Here is a 19,933-nt window from a genome sequence, read left to right on the forward strand (position 1 = left end):
TATGTACACAAAATGCCTATTTCTCTCAAATACTGTTCACAAATCTGTCTAAATCTGTGTTAGTGAGCACAAGATAATTGCCGAGAAGTGCTCACTAACACAGATTTAGACAGATTTGTGAACAGTATTTGAGAGAAATAGGCCTTTTGTTTACATAAATATCTTTGAGTTCAGCTCATGATAAATGGAGGCAAAAACAAAAGTGTTGCGTTTATAATTTTGTTCAGTGTATGTTATGGGTGCTTTAAACAAATCTCTGCTTGCAAAGTGGTTTTATCACCACGGAAAATAGTTCATTTGAGTCCTCCCCAGTAGCTTGGCTCACAGAAACATTTTTTAAACATGATTCAAACTATTAAAATGTCCTGGCAAGTAATAAAGCTAAATCTGGTTGTGAAATGTCACATGCTGCGAAGAGACAGGGCAAATCATGGCGTGGATCCACAAAACAACCAAGCTGAAATTCAGATCTCATTCTCCAGGTCAGATATCTGGCAATAAAACGGGTACCATGCAAGAACCTAATGATCGACTAATAAGGTCAAAATAGTGTGCAGGCCTGAACTACATCTCTGTCCTACCCTAGGTCTGGGTATGAGGTCCACACGATTCAGCATACGTGTAAGAAATACAAACAGCCTCCAGTCATTAGGGGTTGCTTCATGACCATCAGGGGTCATCTCCAGCGGTATCCACAACATTTGATGGCAGAGTCACAAGGAGTAAACAAAAGCAACAGGACATTTGCAAGCCCAATATGGTCATGTTCAGGAACGGTGGTGTCAGAAATACATTCAGCTTCCGCAGCGATATTTAGACATTAATTGGGCAATGCTTCATTGGCGGATCTGCTGTCATTGGAGCTGTGCTCCGAAGGAAAATGAGCGTGTATGAATATGGGTCATAACATATACCAGCGTAATACCCATAAATTTATGCCCAGACTCAATTTTAGATTTTCTAATGTAAATACTATGTGTTTTGTGGGCAAACACTGTGCAGGAGAATAAAGCTCGCAATCGATATAAAACTATGAATCGTCCAAACCGCTGCATATGTTCTAGGTATATCTGAGAGAACAGGATTACTTTCCTAGTCTTTTGGTTAAAGCCAGGAAAGGTTACGACCTAATCAAGAGCTTGGCCTTGGTGTGGTTTATGGCCTATTCATTCATCTCAGTTGTGTTCTCCTGTTGTATTCACCTTTGTATTTGGGATTGTGTCTGTGTTGCTTTTTGTTGTAGGTTTTCATGAGGAATCTCCCTAAAAATTACAATACTGGGGCAAACAAATTAAGACCTTCTACCATACCTTCCTTTTCTCCAAGTAACCTAGCCTTTCTGTCTTGCCTTCACCCATCAGCATGGATTATATCTATTGTGGTGCCCTCAAAAAGACTGCAGTCTCTGTTATGTGAAGAGTGATGGAACTACAGACAATTACATTGTGTTATTTTCCTGGCACCTGTTACATTGGTGCTGTGACCCGGATCACTCAGTTGGGCTCTGCCCAACAGCTGGTTTTGCTGTGAAGGAGGACGTCAATGGGCGGTGGGCATAACAGGTGTTAAATGCCTAGTCAGTTAGCGCCACAGTCGGTGCTGGTACCTTTTTCGATCAGTTACGTCACTCAGTCTGAGACCTTGAAGGAGCTGTGGCTTTCCTGGGACCATGGTAACTATGCTTCATGGGTGACAATGGTCATTGTGTTCAGAGGATCACTGGTTTGACCCCTACCTGGGGGTGGGGTCAGAGAGAGACTGTGACACATGTAGAGAATGATCCGTTATAAAAAGTTTCAATAAGTTATAATTATTATTATTACACAGGTTCACTGTTCATGGTTAATAAAGCTCAGACAGAAAACACCACATGTTAGTTGAACCATTTATTGTGAGAACCAAATGTACATGCAATGCCTTGGCATTAGTTTCTGCTCCTCTGGGGTTACTCATTGCCATCACATGATCGTGTATATGATACTATCAACAATAACATCATATTATTAGTAGCAATCCCCATAGGCAATGAGCAGGGTATGCAGTACTGATCCCCCCACAAAGGAAATGCAGAACCAAACAGGTGGAGGCAGGGGTGATGCATGGATTTGACCTGCATGCTAGTACGACCATCAGCATATCAGACTGAGTAACCTGATGTTTAAATAGACAGGTATGAATCAGACATTGTGATTGGAGCGATCTGACATCAGCTGACGCGTCAAGGACCATTTAGCACTCGGGTTTCCTGTCTGAATTGGCTGCACAAATTTATAAACATATGCCGCAAGGATCCCCTGGGAACGTCCTTTAGAGACAGCACACACACACACCCAAACACCAACACACTGGAGAATACTCACCAGGGGAAGCTTGGCTGAGAACTGCCGTAATCCTCATCTTCCTACAACGCCTTGGCGGGTTGGTTATAAATATGCTGCCCACCAAAGTGCCAGGGGAAGCCTTGGGTCTCATCTGTATGCTGACTTACTGTCAGGGTCGAGAGGTGATTAACGGTGGTTATTTATTGGCTGTTTGCTTTGGCACGGCTTAAGGCTCCTCCAATTCTCACTATGCTTCAGGCATAGTGCCAGTTGGTGCCAGTTGCTCCCAGTTAAACCAGATCATTCAGGTGGGCTCTGCCCGGCAGCTGTTTTTTTCTGTGAAGGAGGTCAAAGGTGATGCATGCCTAGTCAGACAGGTACCGCTGTCAATGCTGTTACCATATCGATACGTTTCGTCACTCCCTCTGAGACCTTGAAGGAGCTGTGGCGTTTCAGGGACAGAGGTAACTATGCTTCATGGGTGACAGTGGTCATTGAGTTGAGAGGTTCACTGGTTCGAGCCCCGTGTGGGGTAGGGGGGGGGGGGTTGGAGTGATAATGTGACATATGTAAAGGATGTGGCATTATGAAGTGCTATAAAAAAATTATTTGTTTTATTATTATTACAAGGGTTTGCTGTTTGTGGTTATTAAAGTTATGCTGCAAGAATTCCCTCGCTGTGTTCTTTAAGAGAGCACACACCCAGACACACACACATAAACACTCACACACACACCAGTCTACAAACACTCACCAGGGGAAGACCTGTCTGGGAACTGCAGTACCCCCCCCCCCCTTTCCTACAACTCGTTCACGTGTTGGTTATAAATAAGCTGGCCACATTGGCTGTTTGTTTTGGCAATGCATAAGGCTCCTCCAATTCTCACTATGCTTCAGGCTTCTCTGCCCCCACCCCAGGATCTCTTTCATGCCCCTGTTCTACTCTTTGCGGCAAAAAGGGCCTCTTATGTAGCTTATTTTAACTCTGGCGTTAAGCACCCTCTATTGGAAATATGTTATACTACACCTTGGTTCCTGATATCAGAAGCTGAATTTTATTGCCAAGTAAGTTTCACAACAAACTATGATTTTTTTCTGGTTCGTTAGTGCAGCAATTTTGTACAAAATAAATAAAAACAATATGAATAGTGGATTGAGCATTAATACATAAAAAAAATATATTTTAAAAAATATGTAAGGTGCAAGCTTTGTCCAGTTGAGGTGTGTGTGTGTGTGTGTGTTGGGAGGGGTTATAGTCAGTTTTGCTCTGGGGGCATGTTCATGGGGCCTATTGCTGTAGGAAAGAAATTGTTCTTGTGGCAAGAGGTTTTGGTCCTGATAGACCTCAACCTTCCACAAGAGGGGAGAGTTCTAAATTGTCAATTTCCAGGGTGAAAGGGATCAGCCCCAATCTATTCCGCTCGCCTCTGCGTCCTGGAGGCCTTGTAGAGACAGCAGATTGTAGTGTGGAATGCACCATCATAGTCTTTGGCAGGCTGAACTTTTTCAGCTGCCACAGGAAGCACATCTTCTGCTGAGCTGTCTTTGTAAGGTCCTGGGTGACCTTTGTAAGGTCCCTAGTTTACGCGTCTTTTTACTTACCAAAAAACAAAGAACAGCCAAAGAAGAGATCTGTGGCTTCAGGTCATCCGCAGAGGGAAAATTGTCAACTATAGGACCCGTTCAGTCAACACGTTTATGTGTGTGGCAAACCCTTCATTAAAGGATCGTTAATGATGCTAAAGTCAACAGTTATAATGTTAAAAGTGAAAGAAGTGAATGTTGATGCTGCTTTGAAAAGGCAGTACATAGAACATTCTGAAAATTAACTTCCCTAAAGTGATTTTATGTTATGATTATCGTCATAATAATCCCAATTTAAACTGTGTCTAAATGCTGCCGTATTTGTAATTCCTCATTTTGCTAGCCGTGTGAATCTTTGTATGAGAGGATGGAAATTCATGTCGGGTTGGTGCCCTGTTCTCATGTGAATTATTTGATGCGATGCATCAATAATCAGTACATATGTGCATGTGTATGTGAACTATATGTGAAAAGGTTGAGGATGGAATTATTTTCTACTGACTGTACATTGTAGCCTGCCTTATATAGTGCATGGTGCTGGCTAGTTACCTTGATAAACATGTTAGCAATTTAATTAGTTTACAGTAACATCACATTGGACAGACTACCAAAACAGCACAAAAAGGTGACAGATGTCATAAATACAATCTGGAGATTCAGGATGTGACACCTCCGGCCACTGGGTTGGGTCGTTTGTACACTTCAATGGAGGCAGACTGAATAGAAACCCCTATTTCTATATTATATATAGAGTTTTCTATAAATAACGTAAAATAATTGTTTGCCTGACTGGCCATAGTGTTTTTGCTCCTAATAGCTAAAAAGCAATATTGTTTTCTTACTTTGTATGAATGAATTGGCAAAGATTTTGTATGCACCGCCAGTCAAATGAAATGGTCTGCTTACCCTCAAAAAGGGGCGGGAGCATGACGCGAAGTACCCGGGTGAGCTGCTCTCATCTTGTCTTGCTTTATTTAAATAGAACAATTGCTTACTAGTTACATGGATCACCTACTAATTAACAAGAAGAGTGAAAATATCATTGTTACTGATCGTTTGCAGTGTGCCGCATCCAATGTGAATCCGCATCCATGTCTGACGTCACTTCGACGTCGCCTGGAAAGCGTGGAACTAGTTTCTCTCATATGGTGTCACGCGTAACGCCTCCTCTTCGGATTGGTCAGGTCCCAGCTGCCTTTTCCGCGGTTGCTTCAAGTAGTGTTAGTGACGAGACGACTCATTTTCAGTGTGGACGCGACCCTTCTTCAACAATATAGCGACTGATTTCTAACAGTCACAAACCCGAAATATTTACACGCTTTGGACACTTTTTTTGTACACGGATCTGTGTTTCAAACAATTTTATTTACGTGTATACTTTCCTTGTTCTATTTGTTGTGACTGAAAAGGCCTACTACTTTTTTTCTGATACTACCGTAAGCCAAACCCTTGGCTAGTGTAGTCAACACTAACGATAAAAAGCTATCTAGCAAACGTTCCCGACCATGATCTCCGGGAAAAGGGTGAGTGGAGAAAATGTGGAGGGAAATAATGCTTGCATATTTACAAAGAGAAAGTCTACCACAATGAAAGAGGACGCAGACACGGAAGAGCCCTTTGCTGTGAAAGTGGAGATAGGACCGTTTGGAGTGAAAGAAGAGGAGCCCTTTTCGGTGATGAATGATGCAACGGTGAATACACAGGGAATGTGTTTTAGCGTGAAAGAGGAAGAGAAGGCCATCCAAATAAAAGTGGAGGATGCTCGATTGGAGGACCGCAAAGATCCGACTGTTTGCAGTGAGTATGGCAAAGTCATCCATTTTGTTGAGCCATTAATATTAGGTATTAGCACTAGTTTGCTATATTACTGTGTAATGTCATGGCTACGTTAATGGATAACATTTCCAGTTCGGGTGAATTTACATTGAATGTACGGGATTGTGTAAACGTGAATTTCCTGGGCGTGTTCACACTGCATCTTCGCCCAGGGTTAAGAACAATGCAATGTGAAAAGGGCTTTTCCGATGTGGTGATTTGTGACTAGGTAAAATGCTATGCAGACATGGACGCTAAAATTGTGTAGCTACTATTACGGTTTATTTCCGAAAGGTTATACTGTACTGGTTCAGGACCTAGTAAATACAGATCCGACCCTGATTGCCGAGGAAACCGTTTCCCAGGGTTGTGTGATGCTGATATTCCTGTTGATGAGCGGGTTAAATCACTAGAGCGTCTGTCGTTTTAATACATCTTTAGGTAGTGATGGTTTTACACAAAGTTTCTATCCACATGTTTGGGCTTTATTGGAGGATTACTTTGGGGGAGGGGTAATATATTTGTCCAGTTAAGGGTTGTGTGTATCTGGGGACTGGGCTGTAGACAGTTTGGTTCCGGGGGCATGTTCATGAGGCTTACTGCTGTAGGAAAGAAACTTTTCATTTGCCAAGAGGTTTTGGTCCTCAAACATCCTGGAGGTATGTAGGTCTCTGCAGAGTGGATGATCCGCTGCAGCCTCTCCTTGGCAGTGGCTGTAGCGTACCAGACAGGATGTACTCTATGATGGCCGTTTAGAAATGCACCATCATAGACTTTGGCAGGTTGAATCTGCAGTAGAACTCATTCAAAAGAAGCAACAGACAATCTGACTGGGCCCCAATGGTGGGGATGATTGGGATGGTGAATGTGATTGGGCCCCAATGGTGGGGATGGTTGGGATGAGTGATTGTGAATGGGCCCGGATGGTGTGGGGTGATTGTGAATGGGTCTAGATGGTGGGGGGGGTTGGTGTTGATGGCTGGACACAGAGAGGTATGTTGTCGGCGCTGCCCTTTTGTCTTTGAAATCTGCAGTAGAACTCATTCAAAAGAAGCAACAGACAATCTGACTTCCTTCCACTATGAAACAAGAGCTGCGTTTCCACTGCAGGGACCAGGGACTACATTAAGTTCCAGGGACATTATTTTGCCCCCCACTCGGGAAATGTCCCCACCCCAGAACTTAGGGGGTTGGGACATTTCTGATTGGTCGAGTAGAGGCAACTCACAGAAGTTTTCAACCTCCATTTTAAATGTCTTTTGTAAATGATGTCAGCATATGGTCAATGGGTTAGTAATGGAGTTTATTGTGCTTACAGATGACCTTATGGAGAACCGATCGAACGACAGATGGACCGACAACGACGTCCAGGCCTTATTGAGTGTTTGTGCTGAGGACCAAATCCAGCGGGAGTTTGAATCGGCGGTCCGTAATGATAAGGTGTATGCGAAAATATCCTGCATGTTAAATGAGCTGAACATTATTCGCACTGGGAAACAGTGCCGGGAGAAGCTTAAAAAACTAAAACAGGATTACAAGAAAATCAAGAACCACAATAACCGAAGCGGCTCTGACCGGCGGAGCAGCAAGTGGTTTGAACGTCTGGATGCGTTGCTGGGCCACAGGCCGGCCTTATCTGGCGCCGCGGCAACGGTTGACTCTGCTACTGCGTTGGTGGAAGACACCGAAACGGACAACCAGTCGGTTGAAGGTAAATCGCAATGTTTCACACGATGCATGTTACATGCTATAACGCTATGTTTTGGAAATGTGATTTCTATATTAGTCAGGCTATTGTTAATCATGTTAGCTCCAGGTACTCAAGGTCAACCGCTATCTTTAGGGCACTGAGCTCCAAGTTGTTCTGGCTACACCAGGACACCAGATGGTCAATCCTCCACATGTAGGTGGACTCGTCTGCATCAGAAATAAGTCTGATTAGGGTGGTGTCATCCGCAAACTTCAGGAGCTTGACAGTGTGGTGACAGGAGGTGACGCTTTTGGTTTACATGGAGAAGAGTAGGGGGGACAGGACACGGCCTTGAGGGGTGCCGGCGCTGATGGTCAGGGGGAAAGACAGGTGCTTCCCCAGCCACATGTGTAGCTTCCTTTTGGTCAGGAAGGCTGTGATCCACCTGCATGTGGACTCAGGCACTCCCAGTTGTAAGTGCTTGCCCTGGAGCTGAGCAGGAATAATGGTGTTGAATGCGGAACTGAAGTCCACGAACATGCTTCTGGCAAAGGTTCCAGGGGAGTCCAGATGCTGGAGGATGAAGTGACGAGCCATGTTGACCGTGTCATCCACAGACCTGTTGGCTCTGTAGGCAAACTGCAGTGGATCTAGTAGAGGGTCGATGGTGGTCGTGAGGTGTGACAGCACAACGCTTTCAAATGACTTCATAACCACAGAGGTCACGGAGACGGGTCTGTAGTCATTAAGTCCTGTGATCCTTGACTTCTTGGGGACTGGGATTATGATGGATGACTTCAAACAGACTGGGATGCAGCATGTCTCGAGGTAGGTGTTGAAGATGTTTGTAGACACAGCGGAATGCTCCAGGATTGACAGTTCCATTGTAGTGGCAGTGGTGGGGATGATTGGGATGGTGAATGGGCCCCAATGGTGGGGATGGTGAAGGTGAATGGGCCCCAATGGTGGGGATGGTGAAGGTGAATGGGCCCCAATGGTGGGGATGATTGGGATGGTGAATGGGCCCCAATGGTGGGGATGATTGTGAATGGGCCCCAATGGTGGGGGGTTGGTGTTGATGGCTGGACACAGAGAGAAGGTATGTTGTCGGCGCTGCCCTTTTGTCTTTGAAATCTGCAGTAAAAAGAAGCAACAGACAATCTGACTTCCTTCCACTATGAAACAAGAGCTGCGTTTCCACTGCAGGGACCAGGGACTACATTAAGTTCCAGGGACATTATTTTGCCCCCCACTCGGGAAATGTCCCCACCCCAGAACTTAGGGGGTTGGGACATTTCTGATTGGTCGAGTAGAGGCAACTCACAGAAGTTTTCAACCTCCATTTTAAATGTCTGTGGCTTTTGTAAATGATGTCAGCATATGGTCAATGGGTTAGTAATGGAGTTTATTGTGCTTACAGATGACCTTATGGAGAACCGATCGAACGACAGATGGACCGACAGCGACGTCCAGGCCTTATTGAGTGTTTATGCTGAGGACCAAATCCAGCGGGAGTTTGAATCGGCGGTCCGTAATGATAAGGTGTACGCGAAAATATCCTGCATGTTAAGTGAGCTGAACATTATTCGCACTGGGAAACAGTGCCGGGAGAAGCTTAAAAAACTAAAACAGGATTACAAGAAAATCAAGAACCACAATAACCGAAGCGGCTCTGACCGGCGGAGCAGCAAGTGGTTTGACCGTCTGGATGCGTTGCTGGGCCACAGGCCGGCCTTATCTGGCGCCGCGGCAACGGTTGACTCTGCTACGGCGTTGGTGGAAGACACCGAAACGGACAACCAGTCGGTTGAAGGTAAATCGCAATGTTTCACACGATGCATGTTACATGCTATAACGCTATGTTTTGGAAGTGTCATGAAAAGTGATTTCTATATTAGTCGGGCTATTGTTAATCATGTTATTGTTCCCCTAGACCAGTGTTTCTCCACCCTGCTCCTGGGCGCCCCCTTGCCCTGCATGTTTTAGATCTCTCCCAGCTCACTCACACCTGATTCAAATGATCAGCTCATTATCAAGTCCTTCATGAGTTGCATCAGGTAATTTAGGGCAGGGGGAACTCTAAAACATGCAGGGCAGGTGTGCGCCCAGGAGCAGGGTTGAAAAACACTGCCCTAGAAAAATGTTTTGGCCACAGGTATGTCATATTAGCCCACATGCTCAAGGTCAGCCGCTAATGGTGTACAACGTAACGTTTATTTTTCCCCAACTTTTATTTAATTTTTTAGATGGAACGGACAGGCCCGCTGAACCGCAGGCTGCAGAGATTAGTGTGTTTTCACCTGTGACCGTCAGCAGCCCTCGTCTCATGTGTCCTGCTGAAGGCAACAAACGCCAAGGTACCTGTAGGAGCATTTTGCCTGCAAGCTGAAGTCTTGAAAGTCATGGAATTAAGAAAAATCACTGAAAGTTCTGGAAAAGTTTATTAAGATGTTGTCATATATTGGCTTAGGAGATGGAGGGGAAATTATATCCTACTGTATATTTTATTGTATTAAGGTGTGTCACTAAATCTGATCGTTTGAAGTAAATATGAATGGAAAAGGTTGGCCCAGCCTGTGGAGTAAAGTACTCAGTTTTGTAAAGTCATGGAAGAGATTTGAAATCCTGTCAGTGAAAATGGGTGGGAAACCTGAATATGCCACTTCATCTCTTGATGCTACTTTAAACAGTGTTTGCTTATTCATTTGTGTTGTTCTTCCTCTTAGGAAAGAGGAAACGAGACACAGACTTCCTTGACGCGCTGAGGGACATGGACGACGCTAACCGAGCCGTCCTGCAGCGGGGACAGGAGCAGCGGGACCAGTATATGCAGCTGTTACTTGACAGCCTGGCATCGGAAAGAGCTGAAAGAGCCGAGGAGAGAGCTGAAAGAGCCGAGGAGAGAGCTGAAAGAGCCGAGGAGAGAGCTGAAAGAGCCGAGGAGAGAGCTGAAAGAGCCGAGGAGAGAGCTGAAAGAGCCGAGGAGAGAGCTGAAAGAGCAATGAGGAAGCGAGAGTTGGCGTTCCTCGAGTCTGAGAAGGAAGAAACTAGGTGGCTCCAGAGAGAGTTTCATGGTGGGTTTCTATCTGTTCTTGGCCTGCTTGCCCAGTCGCTGAGCCAAATAAACAGCCACACTGCTCCACCACTGGACTAAAGAGTGCCCCCAGCCTCCACTAGTTGTTATTTATACATGTTTTGCACATTTGAATTTTGCACCTACATTTATGCACATAAATAAATAGTTGTGGAAACAAGTGTGTGTGTGTGTGTGTGTCTGAAAACAGAAGAACTCCCATTCACTCTTTTGTTTTTACTGCTGAATTATTTATTAAATCTCAACAGATAAAGAACAAACATGATGTACAACAGGTGCATACAGACTGAAAGAATTGCTATATCAGCCACTAGACGTTTGTTATAATCGATTATTCTAATGTAGATTGTCTGCACGTCAGTCTACCAAAAGCATTCTCAAACACCACCCTAGCTCTGCTTCTTTTGTGGTTGTGCACAAGTTGCTGGGATGTCACCCGTCCATTGTCCGTGGAAAGGTTTCATCAGCCAGCTTTTCAGAGGATAGCGTCACCAAGGACATAGTACCCCACATCATGTCCACAATTTTTCTTTGTTTCATCAGGGAGCAGCAAACCCATATCCACTAGAACCCACAACCCTGATAAGCGCAGCACTCTGGCCTCATGCAGGCTCCCTACTGCTCCTGTAAAAACATTCCAAAAGAGACCTTCCACCCACAACAGCTTGCAGGATGAATCGAATGCCAGCCCTACCGGTTGAAATACTCTGGTCCCAGATTGGGGATGTGATCCATCAATTGCACATACGCACTGTGGCAACCCCCATCTGCGCTCAAAATATCTTGCCATTTCCACTGTTCGGGCACTGATTAGGTTCTGCCACATTCTGTAGTACTCCTTTTTCTGAAACACAAAAAGATGCCAAAAATAAGTCAATGTAGTCTACGATAACATTATTCACAATTGTGATTTACTTAAATGTATATACTAAACCCCAACCATTCTTGTTCTTTGTGCGCGATCGCGTGAATCTGTCTCAGTCATCTCAAGGTCAATCTCCGCAATAGCTCGTAAAATCAGTTTTGGGCATTTTTTTTTTTTGCGTTGCTGTTACTGCTTGTCTCTTTTCCACCGTTGATTCAATGACCACATTGCAAACCAATAAATCACGATCAACAGCATCATAACTTGAATTACCTCCCTGGTTGCTGTGATGTTGCAGTGTCACATGAATAATAAAGATGCCTGTACGTCGCTTTGTATGGTGCATGGTGCACACATTAGAGTAAGAACAAAAGCCTTATAACTGCTCCCAGTGTGCTAAGAGTTTTAGATTGTTACAAAGCCTGAAGACACACCAGCTAAGTCACACAGGAAACAAATCTTACATACGTGCTCTATGTGGAAAGAGTTTTGCCTGGTTATATAAACTGAAGACACACAGAAGAGAAACGGTACCTCTGTTCCCAGTGTGGGAAGAATTTCAGTCAGTCATCAACACTGAAGCATCACCAGATTACTCACAAAGGACAAAAGCCTTATCAGTGTACCCAATGTGGGAAGAATTTCAGTCAGTCGGGAAATCTGAAGACACACCAGTTTACTCACACAGGAGAAAAGCCCTTCCACTGCTGTCAATGTGAGAAAAGGTTTGGTTATTCTTCAGCTTTGAAGGCACACCAGCGAATTCACAGGAGAGAAGCCTCACCACTGCTCTCAGTGTGGATAACGTTTTAGTCAACTTTGAAGAGACACCAGAAAAGCTGTCAAATCAAATTTGAAGAAACACCAGCTTACATGAGAGGGAAGCTTTTCTACTGCTCCCAATGTGAGGATATTTTTTCAGTAACTAAATCTTAAAGTCTCAAGCCCTGATGTTGGGTGGTGTTTTGCAGCTTTCAAAGGAATTCAAACAAAACAAGCAAAAAAACCCATAAACATCATAGTATATCATAATGTGAATTTCTTTCACAGGTTCCACTTATGTTACAACATAGCATGGTTGATTTTTTTAATTTTAACTACCTATCACTGGTCATCCTCACCCATGTTACCACAGCAGCACTGATATCATGTTATAAACCTTGAGTACCAATTAACACTAGACGTTTGGTAATAACTTGACACATCCTTGGTTCCATATAGGTAAATAAAGAGGAAGTTTCAGTTTGAATGTTGTATGTTGAATAGTGGCAATTAGTTTTAAAGCCAAGTGTCATCCTAAATAGCCCACAACATTTTATCAGAATAAATATATTTTTATGGCAGAAGAACTGCCTTGTTAGGCCATGAGTCAGAGCAGTATCTATCAATATGAGTAAGCTGTGTTGCATTCTCCTACATCAACGTAAAATGTATTCGAACAACTTTTAGTTCCTCTTGACAAGTATCAGCACAATTTCTTAACATTCGTTTGTTTATTACTCCAATCACTCAATATAACTATATCAAGGTGGTATAATAATGATTTTACTATTTGTTATAATACTATGTACACTATTTGTTACATATCATTTGTCACATCCCGAATTAATCTTTGCACTGAAATTGTTTTAAATATTGTTTTACTCAGAAATGTAAGTGTCAGCAAAATAACTTTATCAGCCGACATATCTATTTCCAAGCAGTGTAATAATATTTTTTATTTTTCTCAGTATTTTCAATGTTACATATAATTTGTGAAATCTTGAAGTTAATATTTGCACTGAAATTGTTTAATGATATTGTTTTCTATCTTGTACGGTTTTCTTCTCAAATGTCTAATTAAATGTGGCGCCGTCATGACGGTTGTGAGGGCGTGTTTTCTCGCGACAACAGCCAGATATCTCGTTCTGATAAAGTGTGTGGAAGTTATGCTGACGCGCAATTAACTACAGCAACAATAACTGCTAATTGGAATTCAAGTGTCAAGGTAAAATCAAGCTTTCTAACATAACGTTTCCATAACCAAAATAACAATGGATTATTTGTCCACATGCACCCGATGAACATGTCAATAATACAGAATATGTTAGAGCTAGCTAGCAAAATGGCCATTTAAAATGCTAGCCAAGCTAACTACAGTAACTAGTTACAGCCAGTGGTCGACATGAGGTCAAAGAGTCTCCCCTCGTCTTTTCGTCTATGAAGAAGGCGGCTGGTCGCTGATTATATAGGCCTACCATCTCCTGCCCTTGTGCCCCGCAAAGCAACATATCTGCCTGTGCTGTATACAACACTTCAGCCCATCTGCATGGTGAGCTGCTGGATGAGCCGGTATTGTATTGCCCGGTATTGTATTAACCATGAATCGCACGGATGTATTGCCCTCTATCCTGGCTGGTGTTTAAATTTCTCGGTAGAGCTGGAAAGGCCTGGAATACCCAGTAGGTCTGCTGGTGGATGGGCGGCCACCACGATAACGTGATTAAACATTGCAGTAGTACAGTCACATTTTAAAGGAAGGAGGTTCAATCGACACTTTAATTTGATATACATTAATCTTCATCTCTTGGATTTAACTTTAAACTTAAGCATTATGACAAATTCATAATTGTGCGACAAATCAAATACATTCAGTCAGTGGCACTTCTGTGGGACAGTGAGTTCAGTTTTCTTAAGTGGCCCGCCTGGTCCCCAGACTCAAACCCACAGAGCGTGTTTGGCATGAGATGTTGGCATTATTAATGTACAACCATCTGCAGCAACTTTGCGAAGCTGTCGTGTCAGCATGCGAAGGGGTGCAACCCAATCAGCTGCCCACTGAGAGTGTGTAAATTTGGAATTATTATTTTTTCTTCTGTATCCCACCAGAGACTGGATAAGCAGGTTTTTAGTGTGTACAATATGCTAGATTTTTTCCCAGTATTTTTTTAAGCTTGGGCTTTTCTGTGAAACTCTTATGAATTAATCTCTAGGCTGCCATGTCTGAACCCAAGTCCCAGGGTTCAGAGAGTTGTGTTCCAGCCCAGAGAAGCTCACAACGAGATCCAGAGATTGTGTTAGTGAAGCTGGAAGACGTCAGTCAACCAATGGCTTGTAATGTTTATGTCAAAGAAGAAGAGGAGGAGGAGGAGAGTGGAATTAACAACGAGAGTAAAGAGGAGGTGGAGGATGGGACAGTCAAAGAGGAGGTGGAGGATGGGACGGTCAAACTGGAGGTGGAGGATGGGACGGTCAAACTGGAGGTGGAGGATGGGACAGTCAAACTGGAGGTGGAGGATGGGACAGTCAAACTGGAGGTGGAGGATGGGACAGTCAAACTGGAGGTGGAGGATGGGACAGTCAAACTGGAGGTGGAGGATGGGACAGCCAAAGAGGAGGTGGAGGATGGGACAGCCAAAGAGGAGGTGGAGGATGGGACAGCCAAAGAGGAGGTGGAGGATGGGACAGTCAAAGAGGAGGTGGAGGATGGGACAGTAAAAGAGGAGGTGGAGACCAAAGAAGAGGTGGAAGTAGATGGAAACACTGACCCAGGTAAGTTCAGGTGTGGAGGATGGAGAGAGATTGGTGCCCATAGAGGATTCCATAACTTAATAGGTTGTTTGAGCAAATCAATGTCTTTTGGGTAGGGTCTTTTGGTAAAAAAAAAAGAGTTTCAGTTAATTTAATTATAACATTCTATCATAAAGAAGAGCATGTTCACTTCATATTTTTACTTCTCGAGAGGTTAAATGAAAAGCTATTGCTTCATGTGGTATACCTGGTCTCTGGGCAGCTGATGGACAAAATCTACTGTTTTGTGATGAGTCTGTTCTGCTTTTCTGTGGCTAGAGGTCTTGTGACCCCCGACCTCTTTTTTTACTTGCTGATGAAGCAAACTCACTGTTCTTTCCCACTAGTCATCGGTCTACGCCCTAACACACTCTTTTTATACAATGTCCAGTTGTTATACATAGCTACCCACTTTGCATGGATTACCCAAGAAGACACAGGACACTTCACTATCAGTGTGACACCTTGTTTAGCTAATTTCCTAACCATGGCTCAAAACTCATGTTATTGAGTGACTGACCTGACATATGCTTTCAGTTTTTTTTCACCTCTTTCCTCTTTACCATTTTGTAAAATTAAATGACTGATTATAGCACTGAGGAGTGTTTAAAAGCCTCTGTTAGTGCTATGATCCTTATTCTAACACTGTATGTGCCCATATTTTAACACAGGAGAGAGCTTCGCTCTCTGTTCAGACAGCGAGCCCAGTTTCAGAGAAGCAGGAAACCATCAACAACCCACAGAGATCTCAAAACAGAAACATCACCACTGCATGGACTGTTTCACTGGTTTCTATGAGTCAGAGCTGAGAAGCCATACTTGTAGGCCCCGCCCCTGTTTAGAGTGTAGAGGAAGTTTCATTTGTCCAACTCACCTCAACTCCAAACAGACTAAAAACAGAATGAACACATACCCTTGTGGTGAATGTGGGAAGATATTTCAAGCACCAAGCACACTCAAAACAAGCAAGCGAAGTCATACAGGAGAGAGGCCATACACCTGCTCTATTTGTGGGAACAGTTTCAGTCAGTCGAAACACTTAAAGACACACCAGAGAACTCACACAGGAGAAAAGCCATACAACTGTTCACAATGTGGTAAGAGTTTTAGTTGGTTACGCAGCCTGAAGACACACCAGATCACTCACACAGGAGAGAAGCCTTACCATTGCTCTCAATGTAAGAAGAGCTTCAATGGGATAGAAATCTTAAAGCAACACCAGATGACTCACACACAACAAAGCTGTCATTGCTCCCAGTGTGGTAAGAGTTTCAGTCTGCTACAACACCTAAAGATACACCAGATCACTCACAAGGCAGATAAGCCTTTCCAATGCTGTAAATGTAAGAAGAGCTTCAAACGGATAGGAAACTTAAAACATCATCAGCTAACTCACACAGGACAAAAGCATAATCATTGCCCTCAGTGTGGAAAGAGTTCCAGTTGGCTACACCACCTAAAATCACACAAGCGAACTCACACAGGAGAGAAGCCATACAATTGCTCCTTTTGCAGGAAGGATTTTAATAATCCAAAAACCTTGAAAACTCAACGGAGGACTCACACAGGAGAAAAGCCTTTCCACTGCTCCCAGTGTGGCAAGTGTTTTGGTCAGTTATCAACTCTGAAAATGCACCAGCTAATTCACACAGGAGAGAAGCCTTACCGATGTGCACAATGTGGGAAGAGTTTCATCTGGTTATATCTACTGAAGGCACATGAGATAACGCACACAGGGGAAACGCCTTACCACTGCCCTCAGTGTGGGGAAAGTTTTTCCACTTTATATTTCCTGAAGAAACACAAGCTATGTCACACAGGAACAAAGTCTTTCCACTGTTCCCAGTGTGGGAAGAATTTCAGTCAGTCATCAACTCTAAAGACACACCAGTTAACTCACACAAGGGAGAAGCTGTACCACTGCCCTCAGTGCGGGAAAAGTTTTGGTCGGTCATCAACTTTGAAGAAACACCAGATTACTCACACAGGAGAGAAGCCCTACCACTGCCCTCAATGTAAGAAAAGTTTTGGTTATTCATCAACTCTGAAGGCACACCAACGTACTCACACAGGAGAGAAGCCTCACCACTGTTCTCAGTGTGGAAAGAGTTTTAGTCAATTATCAACTTTGAAGAGACATCAAAGAACACACACAGGAGAAAAGCTGTCAAATCAAATTTGAAGAAACACCAGCTTACATAAGGGCCTTTCTACTGATCTCAATGTGAGGATATTTTTTCAGTAACGAAATCTTAAAGTCTCAAGCCCTGACATTGGACAGTGTTTTTCTGCTTTCAAAGAAATTCAATCAAAATGAGTAAAAAAAACATATAAACATCAGTATATCATAATGTGAATTTCTTTTGCAGGTTCCACTTGTTACAACACAACAGGATTTATTTATTAGAATTTTAACATTTCACTGGTCATCTTCATCCATGTTACCACAGCAACACTGATATCATGTTATAAACCTTAAGTACCATATAATAAACACTAGACGTTTGGTATTACCTTGACACATTCTTGTTTCCATATAGGTGAATAAAGAGGAAGTTTCAGTTGGAATGTTGTATAGTGAATAGTGGCATTAAGTTTTAAAGCCAAGTGTCATCCTAAATAGCCCACAACATTTTATCAGAATAAATATATTGTTATGGTCAACGAACTGCCATGTTGTTAGGCCATGAGTCAGAGCAGTATCTATCAAGACGAATCTGTGTAGCATCTGTCAAGACAAGTAAGCTGTGTTGCATTCTCCTACATCAACGTAAAATGCATTCTAACATCTTTCAGTTGCTCTTGACAAGTGTCAGCTAAATGTCTTAACATTTGTTTGTTTATTACTCCAATCACTTAATGTAATTATATCAAGGTAGTATAACAATATTTTTGCTATTTGGTATAATACTATTTATACTGTTTGTTTCTATATCATTTGTCACATGCCAAATTAATCTTTACTTTACACTGAAATTGTTTCAAATATTGTATTCAATTTTGTATTTTTCCTCCTAAAACAAACCATTTTTCTCTCCCTTCCTTCCTTTCCAAAACCAGTTCTAGTTCCCTCCCTTGCTAATTGTGCATTTATTAATGTCATATTTTAATTTTTGAAACACAACCCCCCCCCCCCCCACACACACACACGCAATTAATTCAGGAAGTTATCTCAGCACACATCTCTTTACATGAATACATAGTCGTTTTATATCCAGTTTTCTCATTGTAAAACAAATGATGTAAAAGGATTATATGTACCCAGTAAACGAAAAATAATCAAATTAATGAAGTACAACATCACCACATATGGTAATAAGGAAAGTAATGTTTATTTAAACAGTGATCATAAAAACAACGGAATACCAAATTTAGACTGTAAACATTCTGAAAGCATAGAGGCATTGTCCCAGTGCTTATAGCTACGTCCACTATGCCACTGCTGTAATCAAGTGGCTTAATTACAGACAATGCCTTTATTTTAGAGTGTGATTGTAATTGAATGTAACAGCTAACATAGCAATCGAAAATATTTACCAAAGAAATTATAACTTGTACATAGATTTTTTAAACCCTAAAGCCCATCAAAGTTGACCCTGTGTGTGTGTGTGTGTGTCATTTCTATTGACTTTTACATGATGTATGTGTTGGATTCACTCATTACAAGACCAGGGATTCAAATGTACACTTACTGGACAATTTGTTGTTGTGAAAACAATGAGCTCCTCAGTCTTCCACACAGTCAAGATGTCCAGAGAGATATGGACCTTATGAATGTTTTTTCTAAGCTTCAGCTGCAGCTAGATAAAGGGATCATTCTACCAGAAGAAAATTACACTGGCACTTGAATTACTGGACATAATACATAAACGCTTAACATATACACAAAGTGCGATGTGGTTTATGGTTGTAAAAATACAAACTATTGGTACATGAATAAAGCTACAGGGTGTGTCTATTTCTTACAGCTCTCACGACTGGCTCGCTGGGCCTAGAGAACCTAACAGAGTTTTTTTTTTAAGAATAGGGTGTTTAAGCAATTCCTGCGCACAATGCGCTCGATAATATGCATAAAAGGCTAGCGTGGCCTCTGACCTTTCCCAACCCTACCAGCTGTGAGTCGCTTGTGAAATACAAGTATACAACACATTCCACCTCATTTGCATTGTACTAAGTCACTGTTAGTTTGGTGAAAATATGTTTGTGTAAAATAGTATTCCACCTTAGTGCACTTGCATGTAGCTTAAGCTTTTAATGATAATTCAATGATAATGATTTGACAGCATACATTTATGCCCACCCACCAACACATCCTGTGCTAGATTACCTTTACTGTTTTAATGCTAGTCTAGTTTGATTACCAACATCAACCTCAATAGAAGTACATTCAGAGTTTTTAAGCAATCTACTCCATCTTTGTGACAGTACTTGTATACCGGTTGCGTTAATGCGATAGGTAGCGGTAGTAGTTCAGTTCAACCACAAGATGTCTCTATCGAACCGTAATAAATACGGCTTACTGTTTCAATATGCTCGTGAAACCGTATGGAACAAAAATACTGTGGAAATATAATTTCCAATCAAGTCTTTAATCAAAGAACGATTTTGTGAAATTGCGCAATAATCTGAACTCCTGTAGTTAAGACAGGACGGTTGTGACGACATGTGTTCTCGCGACAACAGGAACAGATCTTGTTCTGGTAAGTGTTGACGTTAAGCTAACGCGCAGCTAATTACAGCAACAATAACTGCTAATTCGAATTCAAGTGTCATTGTAAAATCCAGCTTTCTAACATAACGTCTCCATAACCGGAACAACAATGGACTTAGTTATTGTAGTACTCCTCCAAATCAACCCGATGAACATGAGTCAATAATACAGAATATGTTAGAGCTAGCTAGCAAAATGGCAATTTCAACGGCTAGCCAAGCTAACTACAAGTAACTAGTTATAACCATAGACATAATAAAGAGTAGCCGCCGCTTTGGCTGCTGGGCGCGAGAAATACGGCCGC

At 42.6% G+C, this 19,933-nt stretch overlaps 2 protein-coding genes across 2 annotated transcripts; both read left to right on the forward strand.

Moving 5' to 3' along the window:
• Window positions 1-5,491: 5,491 nt before the first annotated feature.
• Window positions 5,492-10,564, forward strand: LOC106023707 (zinc finger and SCAN domain-containing protein 29-like). Its single transcript, XM_013131073.4, has 5 exons — window positions 5,492-5,702; window positions 7,039-7,431; window positions 8,831-9,223; window positions 9,657-9,767; window positions 10,137-10,564. The coding sequence occupies exons 1-5, from the start codon at window positions 5,492-5,494 to the stop codon at window positions 10,562-10,564; spliced, it is 1,536 nt and encodes a 511-aa protein (XP_012986527.4).
• Window positions 10,565-13,245: 2,681 nt separating this feature from the next.
• On the forward strand, window positions 13,246-19,585 carry LOC109616099 (oocyte zinc finger protein XlCOF6-like). Its single transcript, XM_020049568.3, has 3 exons — window positions 13,246-13,356; window positions 14,342-14,900; window positions 15,590-19,585. The coding sequence occupies exons 2-3, from the start codon at window positions 14,348-14,350 to the stop codon at window positions 17,098-17,100; spliced, it is 2,064 nt and encodes a 687-aa protein (XP_019905127.3). The 5' UTR covers window positions 13,246-13,356; window positions 14,342-14,347; the 3' UTR covers window positions 17,101-19,585.
• Window positions 19,586-19,933: the final 348 nt, after the last annotated feature.

This window comes from Esox lucius, chromosome 9 (assembly GCF_011004845.1).
Source record: "Esox lucius isolate fEsoLuc1 chromosome 9, fEsoLuc1.pri, whole genome shotgun sequence".
NCBI classification, from domain to species: domain Eukaryota; kingdom Metazoa; phylum Chordata; class Actinopteri; order Esociformes; family Esocidae; genus Esox; species Esox lucius.

Excerpts from the sequence above, each read along its gene's own strand:
- LOC106023707 (XM_013131073.4), top strand. The coding sequence starts at position 5,492 with ATGAAAGAGGACGCAGACACGGAAGAGCCCTTTGCTGTGAAAGTGGAG. Across the intron at positions 7,432-8,830 it reads GGACAACCAGTCGGTTGAAG|ATGACCTTATGGAGAACCGA; the intron begins GTAAATCGCAAT and ends TTGTGCTTACAG. Across the intron at positions 9,768-10,136 it reads TGAAGGCAACAAACGCCAAG|GAAAGAGGAAACGAGACACA; the intron begins GTACCTGTAGGA and ends TCTTCCTCTTAG.
- LOC109616099 (XM_020049568.3), top strand. The coding sequence starts at position 14,348 with ATGTCTGAACCCAAGTCCCAGGGTTCAGAGAGTTGTGTTCCAGCCCAG. Across the intron at positions 14,901-15,589 it reads AGATGGAAACACTGACCCAG|GAGAGAGCTTCGCTCTCTGT; the intron begins GTAAGTTCAGGT and ends ATTTTAACACAG.